The 15,942-nt window shown below is 43.8% G+C and overlaps 1 protein-coding gene across 2 annotated transcripts in view; it reads right to left on the bottom strand.

The window, feature by feature from the left end:
• The window catches only part of LOC126184819 (COMM domain-containing protein 5-like), a 69,689-nt gene extending 54,941 nt beyond the window's left edge, over positions 1–14,748 (bottom strand). The window contains exon 1 of one of the 2 annotated variants that reach the window (XM_049927398.1): positions 14,470–14,748. In XM_049927398.1, the coding sequence (XP_049783355.1) occupies positions 14,470–14,581 (112 nt within the window). In that variant the 5' untranslated portion in view covers positions 14,582–14,748. The remainder of the gene's footprint in view (positions 1–14,469) is intronic. The other variant, XM_049927397.1, reaches the window with a different exon arrangement.
• Positions 14,749–15,942: the final 1,194 nt, after the last annotated feature.

The following is a 15,942-nucleotide window of genomic DNA, read 5'->3' as shown; positions in this document are numbered from 1 at the left end:
AAAGAGGCTAGGGCTACAGATTGAAAGGTCAATGGCGGAGTAGGTGCCATGCGCCACACTGAAGTGTGTGGAGGCACCATCATTCAAAATCGAGAGATCGAGCTGCGACAATACATGCTCAACGGTGGCGCCTCGACCTGTTGCCACTGACCCACCCCACAGAGGGTTATGGGCGTTAAAGTCGCCCAGTAATAAGAAAGGTGGCGGCAATTGGGCTATCAGCGCAGCCAGGACATGCTGCGCGACATCACCCTCCGGTGGAAGGTAAAGACTGCAGACGGTAAGAGCCTGCGGCGTCCACACCCTAACAGCGACAGCCTCTAAAGCTGTTTGTAGAGGGACAGACTCGCTGTGAAGAGAGTTAAGGACATAGATGCAGACGCCACCAGACACCCTTTCATAAGCTGCTCGGTTTTTATAATAACCCCGATAGCCACGGAGGGCGGGAGTGCGCATTGCTGGAAACCAAGTTTCCTGCAGAGCAATGCAGAGGAAAGGGTGAAGGCTGATAAGTTGGCGGAGCTCAGCTAGATGGTGGAAGAAACCGCTGCAGTTCCACTGGAGGATGGTTTTGTCCATGGCTGAGAAAGGCGTGCCGGGACTGGGACGGCAGATTACGCCGCTGGGTCACCTGCTGCCTCCGATTGAGCACCCGTGCTAGTGCTATTGCTATTCACGGCGTCTGAGGGACCGGCGAGATCGAGGTCCTCAGCGGACGCCAGAATCTCCACCTCGTCCCCAGACGCAGAGCTAGAAGGTTGCGATGGGGTGGCTACCACCGCGCGTTCCTTGGGCTTAGAGCTGCTCTTCTTTGATTTCTCACGCTGCTCCTTGGGTTTAACTGGCTGGGAGGGCTTCACCGATTCAGTCTCCGGGACTGAGGAGGATCGGGAAGCCCTTCGACCTGCAGATTGTGGGCACTTACGCCACTGGCTATCGTCAGCCTTCCCGCCGGTGGAAACCTGGGAAGGGAGGGACCCAAGGGACCTCTTGCGAGCGTGAGAAGCCGAAGAAGTTGGACACTTCTCCGGCTTAGAAGCGGGGACCGACGTCCCCGATGGGGGGGATGGTGTTGCTCCTGAGGTAGGTGGCACAGGAGCAACCCGGTGGGTAGAGCCCCCCACTGGCAAGGGGGCAGGAGGAGTTGTACCACTCGTCGATCCGGCCGGAAGGCGCGAAACTGATGGGGCTAGCACAGGTGTTGTAGCAGCGGCGTAGGAAGTTGTCATTCGCACTGGATGTAATCGGTCGTACTTCCGTTTGGCCTCAGTATAAGTCAGTCTGTCCAGGGTCTTATATTCCATGATTTTGCGCTCTTTCTGGAATATTCTGCAGTCTGGCGAGCAAGGTGAATGGTGCTCCCCGCAGTTGACGCAGATGGGAGGCGGGGCACATGGAGTATCGGGATGAGACGGGCGTCCGCAATCTCGACATGTGAGGCTGGAAGTGCAGCGGGAAGACATATGGCCGAACTTCCAGCACTTGAAGCACCGCATCGGGGGAGGGATATAGGGCTTGACGTCACATCGGTAGACCATCACCTTGACCTTTTCCGGTAACGTATCACCCTCGAAGGCCAAGATGAAGGCACCGGTAGCAACCTGATTGTCCCTCGGACCCCGATGAACGCGCCGGACGAAATGAACACCTCTACGTTCTAAGTTGGCGCGCAGCTCGTCATCAGACTGCAAAAGGAGGTCCCTATGGAAAATAACACCCTGGACCATATTTAAACTCTTATGTGGAGTAATAGTAACGTTAACATCCCCCAACTTGTCACAAGCAAGTAACCTGCGTGACTGGGCGGAGGATGCTGTTTGTATCAGTACTGAGCCAGAGCGCATTTTAGACAAGCCCTCCACCTCCCCAAACTTGTCCTCTAAATGCTCGACGAAGAACTGAGGCTTTGTGGAGAGAAAAGACTCCCCATCAGCTCTCGTGCAAACTAAGAATCGGGGCGAATAACTGTTACCTCCATCCTGGGACTTACGCTCTTCCCACGGCGTGGCCAGGGAGGGGAACGTTTTCGGATCGTACTTCTGAGCATTAAATTGAGCCCGAGAACGCTTAGAGACTGCTGGCGGCTGGCCGCCAGCGAGAGATGATGTACCACGCTTCATTGCGGGTCATCCGCCCTGATGCCACCTACTCCGACCAAGGGCCCTCCCCACAGGCGCCACCCAGCCACAGCAAAGGCCACCTGGCAGGATGGCCGTTGCCGGGAGTCCTGATACCCCAGGAGGATAGGCATCTACTCCTTGGCATACGTGGGGAGTTAACGGCGCAGGCATCAGTAGAGCGATCCCTGTGTTGTCAGGGGGCTACAACCAAGAGGGTACATGGCGGCCCCACCACAACGGACTGGCTACCGTGCTGGATCTTAGGTGCAAAACTGTCCAAGGTCGTCGTCGCAGTTAAAAGAAACACTGCAGAGGGCAGCGTGGTAATCGCACCCAGGGACGTATCCCCGCCCTAAAGATCGAAAACGAGCGGGACACCATTGCAACGACGTGAAAGCCGGCTAAAGGTCTAATTGCACGACGGATACAGTGCACCATGTAAGGCGCCCTTCCCCAAGTGGCTCGCTCTTCGGAATAATTTAGAAAGATGGAGGTCAAACCCGAGAGGGGACCATCACATAAGGCCGAAACAAGTGAGACTCCTTTTAGTCGCCTCTTACGACAGGCAGGAATACCGCGGGCCTATTCTAACCCCCGAACCCGCAGGGGGGCCCTGCATTTGGGAAGGCCTTGCTCCCGAAGTAGGTGCTTTGGGAGCAACAAAGGAAGATTTGCCCCCTACCACCAAAGGGGTAGACTTATTCTGGTGGCCCAGAGGGCCAACTGTTTGTGGCACAGAGTGAGGAACCACTGGCACTTGGGATGGCGATGGTGATGTAGCTGCAGCATATGTCGACGTCAACCGAATGAGGTGTAATCTTTCAAATTTACGTTTAGCCTGTGTGTAAGTCAACTGGTCCAGTGTTTTTGACTCCATAATTTTCCGCTCCTTTTGGAGTACTGGGCAGTCTGGTGAGCAGAGGGAGTGGTGCTCTCCACAGTTGATGCAGTGGGAGGTGACACACATGGAATATCTGGGTGCAGTGTACGTCCACAGCCTCGACATGTGGAGCTGTTAGTGCAGCGTGAAAATATGTGCCTGAACTTCCAGCACTTAAAGCACCGCATAGGGGTAGGAACGTATGGTTTAACGTGACATTAAACCATACATGGTAAACCATCGCCTTGACCTTTTCAGGCACTGAATCACCCTTAAAGGCCAAGATGATGGCACCGGTAGCAAATATGTTGTCTTTGGGTCCCCTGTAAAGGCACTAGATGAAATGAACACCTCGCCTATCTAAACTAGCGTGGAGCTAGTCATCAGACTGATAGAAAATAATCTCCTGGACCATGTTGAGGCTTTTAAGGGGAGTGATGGAAACAGGAATATCACCTAGCCGATCACAAGCGAGTAATGCCCAGGATTGTGTGGGGGATGCTGTCTGAATCAAGACTGCGCTGTTTTGCATCTTCGAAAGCGTGGTCACTTCTCCGAACTTATCCTCAAGGTTTTCAACGAAAAACTGAGGCTTCGTAGGTAGAAACGAGTCCCCATGGTGTAGCAAGGAAGGGAAATGGTTTAGGGTCATAACTGGCGACATTGTATTTTATCTTGTCCTTCTTAGAGGCTGCTGATGCCGTACGGTCACCAGCAAGAGATGACTTAGTCCGCTTCACTGCCGATCATCCACCCTGATGCCACCCACTCCGATCAGGGGCTCTCCCCACCCAGTCACAGCAAAGGCCAACTGGCATGATGGGTGTTGCCACGAGTCCTGATGCCCTATGAAGACAGGCATCTACTCCTTGGCATACGTGGGGAGTTTACAGCTCAGGCATCAGTAGTGCGATCCCTTTGGCTACCACCAAATGGGTACATGTAGGCCTAACCACAACGGACTGGCTACTGTGCTGGACATTGGGTGCAGAGTAACCCAATACTGTCAGTGGGGTGAAAGAGGACAGGAGACAACAGAAGAAGATGACATACCCCGGGAAAGTGTCCTCATCCAAATAGTTGAATTGCAGATGGAGATGCAAAGCCATGACAATAGGTTCAGGATTTTGAATCTAAGGGTGCTATGGATAACTCGTGCACCATGTAAGGCGTCCTTCCCCATATAGCCAGCACTTCTGTAGAATTTTGAAAGTGGCAGGTCAAACCATAGAATGGGACCTGAACTCATAGGACTGAAAAGTGGGAGACTCCCTTCAGTCACCTCTTACAACAGGCAGGAATACCTCGGGCCTATTCTAACCCCCCGGACCCGCAGAGGGAGCAATGCCTGGTTCATGCGCCCATACTGACTCCTGTTCATCAGCGATGAAAACTGGAATTTGCACATCAATACCGCAACTGGATCTCCACTGAGTGGTGACAGGTAGCCTTTTCAGATGAATCACGTTCTATGCTCCACAGGAATGAATGCAAACACTCTGTAGCAATCGTCAGAAGTGTTCAAGTTGAAGGAGAGAGTGTTGTTGTCTGGGTAATGTTTTGTGGCATTCCCTAGGTGATTTCATCATTCTGGAAGGCACAACGGATCAACAAGTATGTGTGTATAGTTGGGGACCATGGCCATCCCTACATGTAATTTGTTTTTTTCAGCACCATGGCATCTACCAGCAGGACAATGTAACAAATCACACAGTTCCTAATGCACATGTGTGGTTCAAAGACCATCAGAATGAGTTTGCGGTGTTCCCCCAACCACTAAACTCCCCAGATGAAAACATAATCGAAAATCTGTGGGACCACATCGTTCAGGCCGTTCACACCATGGATCCACAACTGAGGAAGCTAGCACAGCTGGCCATTCTACTGCAGTTTTTTAGGCTAAATGGCATCAGGCAAGTACAGAAAGGGCAACAGCCTCAAAGGGTACGGGGCAAAGTCAGGACATGCGGGGACCAAGCAGCAATCGGTATTGTAATTGTAAACTGTCGAAGCTGTGTTGGTAAAGTACCGGAACTTCAAGTGCTGATAAAAAGCACCAAAGCTGAAATCGTTATAGGTACGGAAAGCTGGCTGAAGCCAGAGATAAATTCTGCTGAAATTTTTACAAAGGCACAGACGGTGTTTAGAAAGGATAGATTGCATGCAACCGGTGGTGGCGTGTTTGTCGCTGTTATTAGTAGTTTATCCTGTAGTGAAGTAGAAGCGGATAGTTCCTGTGAATTGTTATGGGTGGAGGTTACACTCAACAACCGAGCTAGGTTAATAACTGGCTCCTTTTACCGACCTCCCGACTCAGCAGCATTAGTGGCAGAATAACTGAGAGAAAATCTGGAATACATTTCACATAAATTTTCTCAGCATGTTATAGTCTTAGGTGGAGATTTCAATTTACCAGATATAGACTGGGACACTCAGATGTTTAGGACGGGTGGTAGGGACAGAGCATCGAGCGACATTATACTGAGTGCACTATCCGAAAATTAACTCGAGCAATTAAACAGAGAACCGACTCGTGGAGATAACATCTTGGACCTACTGATAACAAACAGACCCAAACTTTTCGACTCTGTATGTGCAGAACAGGGAATCAGTGATCATAAAGCCATTGCAGCATCCCTGAATATGGAAGTAAATAGGAATATAAAAAAAGGGAGGAAGGTTTATCTGTTCAGCAAGAGTAACAGAAGGCAGATTTCAGACTACCTAACAGATCAAAACGAAAATTTCTGTTCCGACACTGACAATGTTGAGTATTTATGGAAAAAGTTCGAGGCAATCCGTAAAATGCGTTTTAGACAGGTACATGCCAAGTAAAACTGTGAGGGATGGGAAAAACCCACTGTGGTTCAACAACAAAGTTAGGAAACTACTGCGAAAGCAAAGAGAGCTTCACTGCAAGTTTAAATGCAGCCAAAACCTCTCAGACAAACAGAATCTAAATGATGTTAAAGCTAGCGTAAGGAGGGCTAGGCGTGAAGCATTCAGTGAATTCGAAAGTAAAATTCTATGTACCGACTTGACAGAAAATCCTAGGAAGTTCTGGTCTCACGTTAAATCAGTAAGTGGCTCGAAACAGCATATCCAGAAACTCTGGGATGATGATGATGATGATGGCATTGAAACAGAGGATGACACGCGTAAAGCTGAAATAATAAACACCTTTTTCCAAAGCTGTTTTACAGAGGAAGACCGCACTGCAGTTCCTTCTCTAAATCCTCCCACAAACGAAAAAATGGCTGACATCGGAATAAGTGTCCAAGGAATAGAAAAGCAACTGAAATCACTCAACAGAGGAAAGTCCACTGGACCTGATGGGATACCAATTCGATTCTACACAGAGTACGTGAAAGAACTTGCCCCCCTTCTAACAGCCGTGTACTGCAAGTCTCTAGAGGAACGAAAGGTTCCAAATGATTGGAAAAGAGCACAGGTAGTCCCAGTCTTCATGAAGGGTCGTCGAGCAGACGTGCAAAACTATAGACCTATATCTCTGACATCGATCTGTTATAGAATTTTAGAACATGTTTTATGCTCGCGTATCATTTCATTTCTGGAGACCCAGAATCTACTCTGTAGGAATCAACATGGATTCCGGAAACAGCGATCATGTGAGACCCAACTCTTTTTATTTGTTCATGAGACCCAGAAAATATTAGATACAGGCTCCCAGGTAGATGCTATTTTCCTTGACTTCCGGAAGGCGTTCGATACAGTTCCGCACTGTCGCCTGATAAACAAAGTAAGAGCCCATGGAATATCAGACCAGCTGTGTGGCTGGATTGAAGAGTTTTTAGTAAACAGAACACAGCATGTTGTTCTCAATGGAGAGACGTCTACAGACGTTAAAGTAACCTCTGGCGTGCCACAGGGGAGTGTTATTGGACCATTGCTTTTCAGAATATATATAAATGACCTGATAGATAGTGTCGGAAGTTCCATGCAGCTTTTCGCGGATGATGCTGTAGTATACAGAGAAGTTGCAGCATTAGAAAATTGCAGTGAAATGCAGGAAGATCTGCAGCGAATAGGCACTTGATGCAGGGAGTGGCAACTGACCCTTAACATAGACAAATGTAATATACTGCGAATACATAGAAAGAAGGATCCTTTATTGTATGATTATATGATAGCGGAGCAAACACTGGTAGCAGTTAATTCTGTAAAATATCTGGAAGTATGTGTGCGGAACAATTTGAAGTGGAATGATCATATAAAATTAATTGTTTGTAAGGCGGGTGCCAGGTTGAGATTCATTGGGAGAGTCCTTAGAAAATGTAGTCCATCAACAAAGGAGGTGGCTTACAAAACACTCGTTCGACCTATACTTGAGTATTGCTCATCAGTGTGGGATCCGTACCAGGTCGGGTTGACAGAGGAGATAGAGAAGATCCAAAGAAGTGCGGCACGTTTCGTCACAGGGTTATTTGGTAAGCGTGATATGGTTACGGAGATGTTTAGCAAATTCAAGTGGCAGACTCTGCAAGAGAAGCGCCCTGCATCACGGTGTAGCTTGCTGTCCAGGTTTCGAGAGGGTGCATTTCTGGATGAGATATCGAATATATTACTTCCCCCAACTTACACCTCCCGAGGAGATCACGAATGTAAAATTAGAGAGATTCGAGCTCACACAGAGGCTTTCCAGCAGTCACTCTTCCCGCAAACTATACGCGACTGGAACAGGAAAGAGAGGTAATGACAGTGGCATGCAAAATGCCCTCCGCCACACACCGTTGGGTGGCTTGCGGAGTATAAATGTACATGTAGTCAGTATGGTTCCACATCCCGGCTGGTACCCTCCAGAACCTCACTGACACTCTTCTTGCATGTTTCGCAGAGATCTGTAATGCAAAAGGTAGTTATTCAGGGTTTTGACAGATGGCCACATTAATGTGACTGGACACTGTAATTTTTATGAAGCTGTGTCACATTCTTAGCTCACATTGTCATCATTTATGAATGTAAGTCATATTATTTCTGTATTTTATGTCTCGCACATTGTTATAAATAATTTCTCGATAGACACCTGGTCTATATTTAGTAATTATAGCAGCCAATATGCCACATGAGATCTCTATTTTTGTTATATTATTTATTTTTCATTCTGTGTACTACATAACTCTTATTTTTTAAATACTAAGCCTGCCTGGTTAGTCCATGGTTTTCAAATTATATAGTACATAATTTATGTTCAGTGTATGATCTCCTGCTGGTTACATTTTTCAGTATACTTTGATGCATAATCCTGACAGAAAATTCAAGGTGTATGCTAAGATTTTAAATGCAAGTCTTAAAAACATAGCAGAAGCAGTACTGCATGAGGAATAAATGAGTTTTAGGAAAGGACATTTTACAATAGATGCAGTTTTTATTCTACAGAAAATAATAGAAAAACTGAGAGAGTATAATAAAGAAACACACATTGCTTTTATTTACTTTAAAAAAGCTTTTGACAATATCAACAGACAGAAACTTTGGGAAACAATGGCAAATCACAGATATCCAAAGCGTCTAGTAAATGCGATAAAAAGTTTATATCAAGACACAAATATCACTCTAGATCTCAATGGTAAAGCAACTAATGAGATACCAACTAACAATAGGGTACGACATGGCTGCTGCGTATCTCCAACTTTGTTCAACATCTACATTAATGAAGTAAGACATATATGGAAATCAGAATTTCAAAAAGGCATCCACCTATACAGGAACATTCTTTTAAGTAATTTACTATATGCTGATGATGCAGTGATCCTAGCAGATAAGGAAGATGACCTTCAGAAAGGAATCTACTTGCTAAAACAAGTAAGTGCAAAATTTAACACGAAAATTTCAAAAGAAAGCACTAAGACAATGGCCTTCATGAGGAAAGAACCAATCAGAACCAAAATAGTGATAGATCAGAAGACTTTAGAGCAAGTAAACCATTTCAACTACCTTGGACATGGAATGACATATGGCTACAGCAGAGATACTGAAATTAAGCTTAGTAAATTCAGCAAGGTATGAGGAACAATTAACAGAAACCTAAAAAAACAGAACCAGAAAAGACACACTAATTAAATTTTACAAAACTGTTGCAGTTCTCACACAGCTTTATGGAAGTGAGACCTGGGTAATTACTAAGAAGCAAGAAAGCTGGATTCCGGCACAAGAAATGAAATTCCTTAGAGGTGTTAGAGGTTGCACAAGAGAAGACGAGCTAAGAAGTCAAGATATTAGAGAAGAACTGCAAATCTTTAGCCTCAATGAAAAAATTCGAGATTACATAACAAAATGGAACGAACATCTACAAAGAATGGAGAGTGAGAGACTTCCCTTAAAGGGAAGAAATTATACGTGCAATGGGAGAAGAGACAGAGGAAGCCTAATACCTGAAGAGAAGAGGAAGATTGATACATCATATTAGTTACCAAATGCTATCTGGTGATAGCAGTTGTTTTCCTCACCTTTACTGATTTCTATGCACAGTCAGTTTGGCACTAGACTTCATATATGTATGAGCTCTTTTCAGTAACGTATGTGCCCACTACCGTGTTGCTTGGTCATGTATTTCTTTATAAGTACTGATGCAATGGACGACCAGTGTGCATGTAATTGTTCTGTGGCATTTCCTGTGGTAATTCTTGTTTTTTCTTTTACCACAGCTATATTCTGCTAATGATGTATCGGAATGCATCAATAAATTAAATTGTGACCAACACTTTTAACAAGTCATTAAGTACCAATAATGGATTTTTACATAATTTTTTGTACGGATGTGTATATTAGTGGAGGAATGTCATTTTCTTGTGTGTCTTCTCACCAAAGTCCCCAAATTCCATTAGCTTCATTCTCTTCTTCAAATAATTTTGATTAATTTTTTTTTTATTTTGGAACTGTTTTTGTCTGCTCGACTATTCAATGTGTGATGTTGCCATACCACATAATGGGGACATGGCTATGTCTGTCATCTCAATGACATCACAGGTCAAAGCTGACAGCTAGTATCTGACATTTCAGTATTTCTACTAAAATAATGCGATGTATCAAAAGAAACTCGGGAAGGCTCTTTACAGTAGGGGTATAATCACTATACATGTACCATAAGTATTATTTCACACTGTTTATATTGTGATTATTATTCTCAAGCCTAAATGAGACACTTCAACATTTTTTTTGAAAACTGGTAAATTAGTTTTCAGCAAATGGAAAAATTAATTAGATAAAAAAAAACATGAAATTTTGCCCTGCGTGAAGCTACACAAAGTGATGACACACTTCAGAGATGAAAATTTCAAAATTTTAAGTTAACTCTCCCGTTCATACACTGTAGCAGTTCACCGCTTTACCTCGGAGAATATCTCCCAAAGTCGGAGACGAAACGTCAGAGGAGACTTTATACATTGACTACGGCCTATCAGCTTGGAAGTTTTAAGCAAAGGTTACTCTCCTGATTTCAATCACCGATGCCATCATAATATTGTGGAACAACTCTTTGTTACGGAAGAACATGTAGAGGAAGTGTACAGAGCACTTGTGCAGGTCATCGTTGAATTCGGTTAGTGTGTTCGGGATTCCCATCAGATAGAACTAATGGAAGACATTAAAGCAATTGAGAGACAGTCTGGTAGATTTATTGCTGGTAGAGTCAATTAACATGCAATTACTATGAAAATCTTCAATAAACACAAATGGAAATCCCTGGAGGGAAGATAATGTTATTTTCACAAAGCAGTATCGAAGAAGTTTAGAGAACGGGCATTTGCAACTGACTGCAAAACAATTCTACTGTCGCTAATATATTTTTCACACAAGGACCATGAAGACATGTTAAGAGAAGTTAGGGCCCATAAGGAGGTATACAGAAAGACAGTCTCCCTCCACCCCCCCCCCCATTCATGAGTTAAACATGGGAATGGCTATAGCGATGTGCACAGAAGAAGGTGGTGCATTCTGCGCAGGGAGAGAGAGAGAGAGAGAGAGAGAGTGAATGACTTGCAGCATGCCAGAGCATCATTTCCATGCCAGGCCACACACTCCAGATGTTTCCTACCCTGGTAACTGGCAATGCTGGGGTAAGCACTGCACCAACCCACTGTTTCTGCTTCTGACTCTACCTAGCAGAGTCCACAATGTGTGTTCTAGCGATTAGTGTCACTCTCTTTAGATCAAGGGGTCCCTGATTCAATTTCCGGTCAGGTTGTGGATTTCCCCCCCCCCCCCCCCCCACCTCAGGGACCGGATCTTAACATAATCCTAATCATCTTATCTTCATCAACACGCAAGTTGCCAAAGTGGTGTCAAATGTAAAGACTTCCACAAGGCATATGAACAACCCCATATGGGGTCTTCCAGTGAATAATGCCATATGATAATTTAATTTCTAGCAATTTATATGCTTGGAAAACTATAGCTATTGCTTCGTAACTTAATGCTTCCCGTATATTCTTTTTGTCACCCATAATGAACACTCAGTGAACTTCTGATGTTATCCACAAGGTCATTTATATATACTGTGAATAGCAACGGTCCTACAACACTCCCCTGCGGCACACCTGAAATCACTCTTACTTCAGAAGAGTTCTCTCCATTGAGAATGACATGCTGTGTTCTGTTATCTAGGAACTCTTCAATCCAATCACACAATTGGTCTGATAGTCCATATGCTCTCACTTTGTTCATTAAACGACTGTGGGGAACTGTACCAAACACCTTGTGGAAGTCAAGAAACACGGCATCTACCTGGATACCCGTGTCTATGGCCTATGGCCCTCTGAGTCTCGTGGTTGAATAGCACGAGCTGGGTTTCACATGATCGTCTTTTTTGAAACCCATACTGATTTCTACAATATTAGTGGTAAAAGGTACCCTCATCAAGCAGCACATGGTGGCTTGTGCAGTACGCATTCTGATGTAGATTGGGCTAAATCAAATGGTGCTAACATTAAAAGATATTGTTAACAGCTCTGTAAACAGTTTGGCACACTGATAAGCTCATAGTAAAGCTACATTATAAAGGCTACAGTGCGGAAAGTAAAGTAACATTAATACATGTACCACTATGAATCGTAAGTACATGATACTATGTGTCATATGGTCTTAATGCAATATGGACTGGGATGGTATATTCAGTTGTAACAATCCTGACCAGGGTCAGGAGGAATATTCGATACAAGACATCAACTTTGACCTGTGACGCAGTATTAACAGCTGCTGTGACGTCACCTTTTACTGTGTATATTCAAATTTTCTTGTTAGTTGGCAAAGCCAATGAATGTGAAAGCAACAAAAACCTTGTGGTGACAGACTGATCTGTAGCTCTGCTCGAAGACTAGGTTAGACTCGAAAGTTTTGAGTGAGCAAAGCCAACTAAGGTGAAACTAAAAACTTTGCTGGTGTGACAGACTGATGTTGAGCTTACTCTGAAAACAGTCGCCACTGATATGTTACAGTAGCCATGTTGTCCATGGTATTTGTCCCATGGTTCCTACATCACCGGTCAAAGCTGATGACTTGTAGAGAATTCCTATTAACCCTTTGGCTACAACCAATACTGCAAAGAATTTAAACACGGAGTCAAGTGTTCTTTATGTAGATCATTTATAAGGTCAGTATGCAGCCATATTTGTCACTGAGAAAGTCTATACTACTATGTAAAGACAATCCATTGTCTAACGTTGTTACCAAAAATCTCCAAAAGTTCTTGCCCGATTTAATTCAAACTTTTATAGAAGATTATACTAAATGTTCGGACACAAATGGACTACATATTCCTTTATTGGAATCTCTCAATAGCAGTGCATTTAAACATTAGACAGATTGCTTCTCCCTTACATATTCTTCCTCCTAAGATATCATTTTAAACAAAAATTGTATACACAACTATCTGTTTTGTTTTTCTCAGAATCTGAATCACCTGAAACTTTCTACCCCAACTTGTTTGCATACAAACTATGTAAAATAATGTTCTTCAAGCTACTACCCTCACGGATGCAGCAACAAAGGAGGTCTGTCATATCCCATATACAATTTACTCATTTGTTTTAAGCAAACTCAATTTCCAATCACAGCTCAATTGGCAATAACAATTAACAAAGTTCAAGAAGGGAGAAAAGGAAAAGGGCAGAGTGGGGAGGGATGGAATGGATATAGAAAGGGGGAAGCAGAAGATGAATGAGAGAGGAGGGGGAGCAGATGGAGAGAGAGGTGGGGGATAGGAGGTGATGGAAAGAGAAGACGACAAATAGATAGGGGGAAGGGAAGATGGACACATCCAATTACCTCACATATTTGACAATCATGAAGCTTTGCCAGATTTGCTAGTGTATTATATTTGTAAACACATTTCACATCATAGTGACATAATGTAATTATTCATCCAAAGATCATCTCACAATGATACACATTTAGTCAACAACGCAAATTACTAGGCCAAAATATACAACACACAGCATACATAACGTGCTTTATGTATATAGGATGAGGGTGGTCAGCTGCGGCCTTGATTAAAGAACCACCTCAGCAGTTACCTTAGCCATCCAGGAAAACCCAAATCAGTATGGCTGGACAGAGCAACTGCATTCTTCCAAATATGAAACTTATTTAATTGGAGAAAGTCAATGAAACTAACTGAGAAGCCACAGAAATTAAGGGGTTACTGATGGTGCCAAACTAATTATACAACAATGAAGACATACCAAATTAAATACAAACACAAAAATCCTGGAAAAACTGATATTGCTGATTTCAACTGACCCGATCACTGAACCCTGGTGTAAAGTTGCTCCCATAAAATGTAAATAGAAGTCTGTATGAATTATATTTATCACCCAAGTTTTGTGCACTGTATCCCTCTGGCCACCTAAAAGGTCCTTCAAGAACTGAACAGGTGATTTTCTGCAAGTTGCTAATGATCAAATGGTTTTCATACCACGAGGGAGAGATCAACGAGATATATAAGTAAAGTCGTTTTCTGACACAACACAACACACTCTCTCTCTCTCTCTCTCTCTCTCTCTCTCTCTCTCTTCTAGGGACAGTAATTATTCACTACCAATTATTAGGCAATTTTTTACAACAGTAAATTCACACTGAGTGTAATGTGTTGCTAATTATAGCTGCCAGACTCCATAAGCATTTTATTTTGGTACAAACGGAGGAACTTGGTAACCTTAGCCTCAACTATGACCAACACATTACTTTGTGATTCGAGAAAAAAAACATAAAAATAGAGTTTTGTCAGTTGGAGAAACAAATCGATATCTTAACGGGCAATGTCCCTAGAGAAATGGATTAGCAACCAGTTTTTTCATACAAAAACAAAATCCATTGTCTTAAGCTCACGACGATCAATGATAGCACTGAACATGGAAAAACGATTATGGTGAGAATCGGTATTCGCAATGCATACATTTACACAATTCCAATACTTTCATATGAGGATGTCTGCGATTCGTATTTCTTACTTACGTTGTATTAACAGTCTCACGCCATTTCTAGAATCATCCGAGTTCAGTTTCTCAGCAATAGTTTGAGATAAAGGAGCTAGTGAACGAAACAACGACCCTTTTTTCGAAACCATTGTCCCTATTCTCAAACGTCAGCCGCACAGCAAGAATAAATAGTTAATATACATCACAATCACATACTACAGTCTTCTTGACAGTTCCGACAGGCTGTACAGTGTACATTGAAAACAAATACAGCAATAATCGACTTCTAGGCAAATGTTTACTTCATGCGCCAGTATCATAACTTAAGATTCCACACGCATGAAAATCTTGCGCAAGTATACCAAGACTCCCTATGCGTCCACCAGTACCACCCCCTAAAGACGACAGCTGATTTTTCGACACAGTATGATCCGAAATTCTAATGGCACAGTTTCACACATGTAAAAAGCTGACGTAGTTAATCGGAATCATCGTAGTAGTGCCGATATTAGCTGAAGAGCTTATAAAATTATTTTCAGTGAGAACACTGGTAGATAGTCTGTTGGCCCATCTCCTCTTTCCTTTCTCTGTCCCTCTCCTTCTCTCTCCACTTTCTTCTATCTCCTCCTCTTTCGTTTCTCTGTCCACCTCCTTCTATCCCATCTCTCTGTCCATCTTTTCCATTTTCCTCTTCGATTCCTCCTCCCTCTCCCTCTGTCCACCTTTTCCTCTGCCGTATCTCCGTCCATCTCTTCCTTCTCCTCTTTTCTTTCTCTGTATATCTGCTCCTTCCCCTCTGTCTATCTGCTCCTTTCACATCTGTCCATCTGCTCACTCCCCCTCTTTATACCCATCTCCTCCCCCTCACTCTCTGCCCATCAATTCCTCCCCGTCTCTCTGTCCATTACTTCCTCCCCCTTTCTGCTCATCTCTTCCTCTTCCCTTTTCTGTGTATTTTTTCCTCCTACCCCTCCTCTCTACCTCATCCTCCTCTCTTTTTCTGTCCATCTTCTACTCTCCCCTCACTCAGTCCATATCCTCCTTTTCCCTTTCTAGCCAATCCCCCTTCCCCTCTCTCTGCCAATCTTCTCTCCACCCTACCTGTGTCCATCTCTATGTCCTCCATTTTCTCACCCATACCCCAATAGATGGCTGCTGGTTCTTACCTCTATAGTATTTATTTTCAGATATTAAGTGATATGGGTGTACGTAGTGACCTTGAAATCTAATCACTGGGTTGGAAGGAGCTTTTTACCTCTGCTTTGCCTGTGTACGTACGTCACATATATTTTCATATATACTGAACGTATCTAACACATATTTGTCCCCACACTGTACCTGTATCTCTAGCGAATTTCGCCCTGCAGTTTCGTTTTCATGCAGCATAATGTTTACGACGTCATATCACTTGAACTGTGAGTTATATAATGGTATAATTTTGTAGGTACTTTCAGTGTCATATGTGAATACTGTCTGCATAAAGTGTTGCAGATTGAGTTAGTAGCAAAGA

Source organism: Schistocerca cancellata, chromosome 4 (assembly GCF_023864275.1).
Source record: "Schistocerca cancellata isolate TAMUIC-IGC-003103 chromosome 4, iqSchCanc2.1, whole genome shotgun sequence".
Lineage (NCBI taxonomy): Eukaryota > Metazoa > Arthropoda > Insecta > Orthoptera > Acrididae > Schistocerca > Schistocerca cancellata.
Note: the sequence above shows the minus strand (reverse complement) of the source record. Positions and strands in the feature narration are given on the sequence as shown.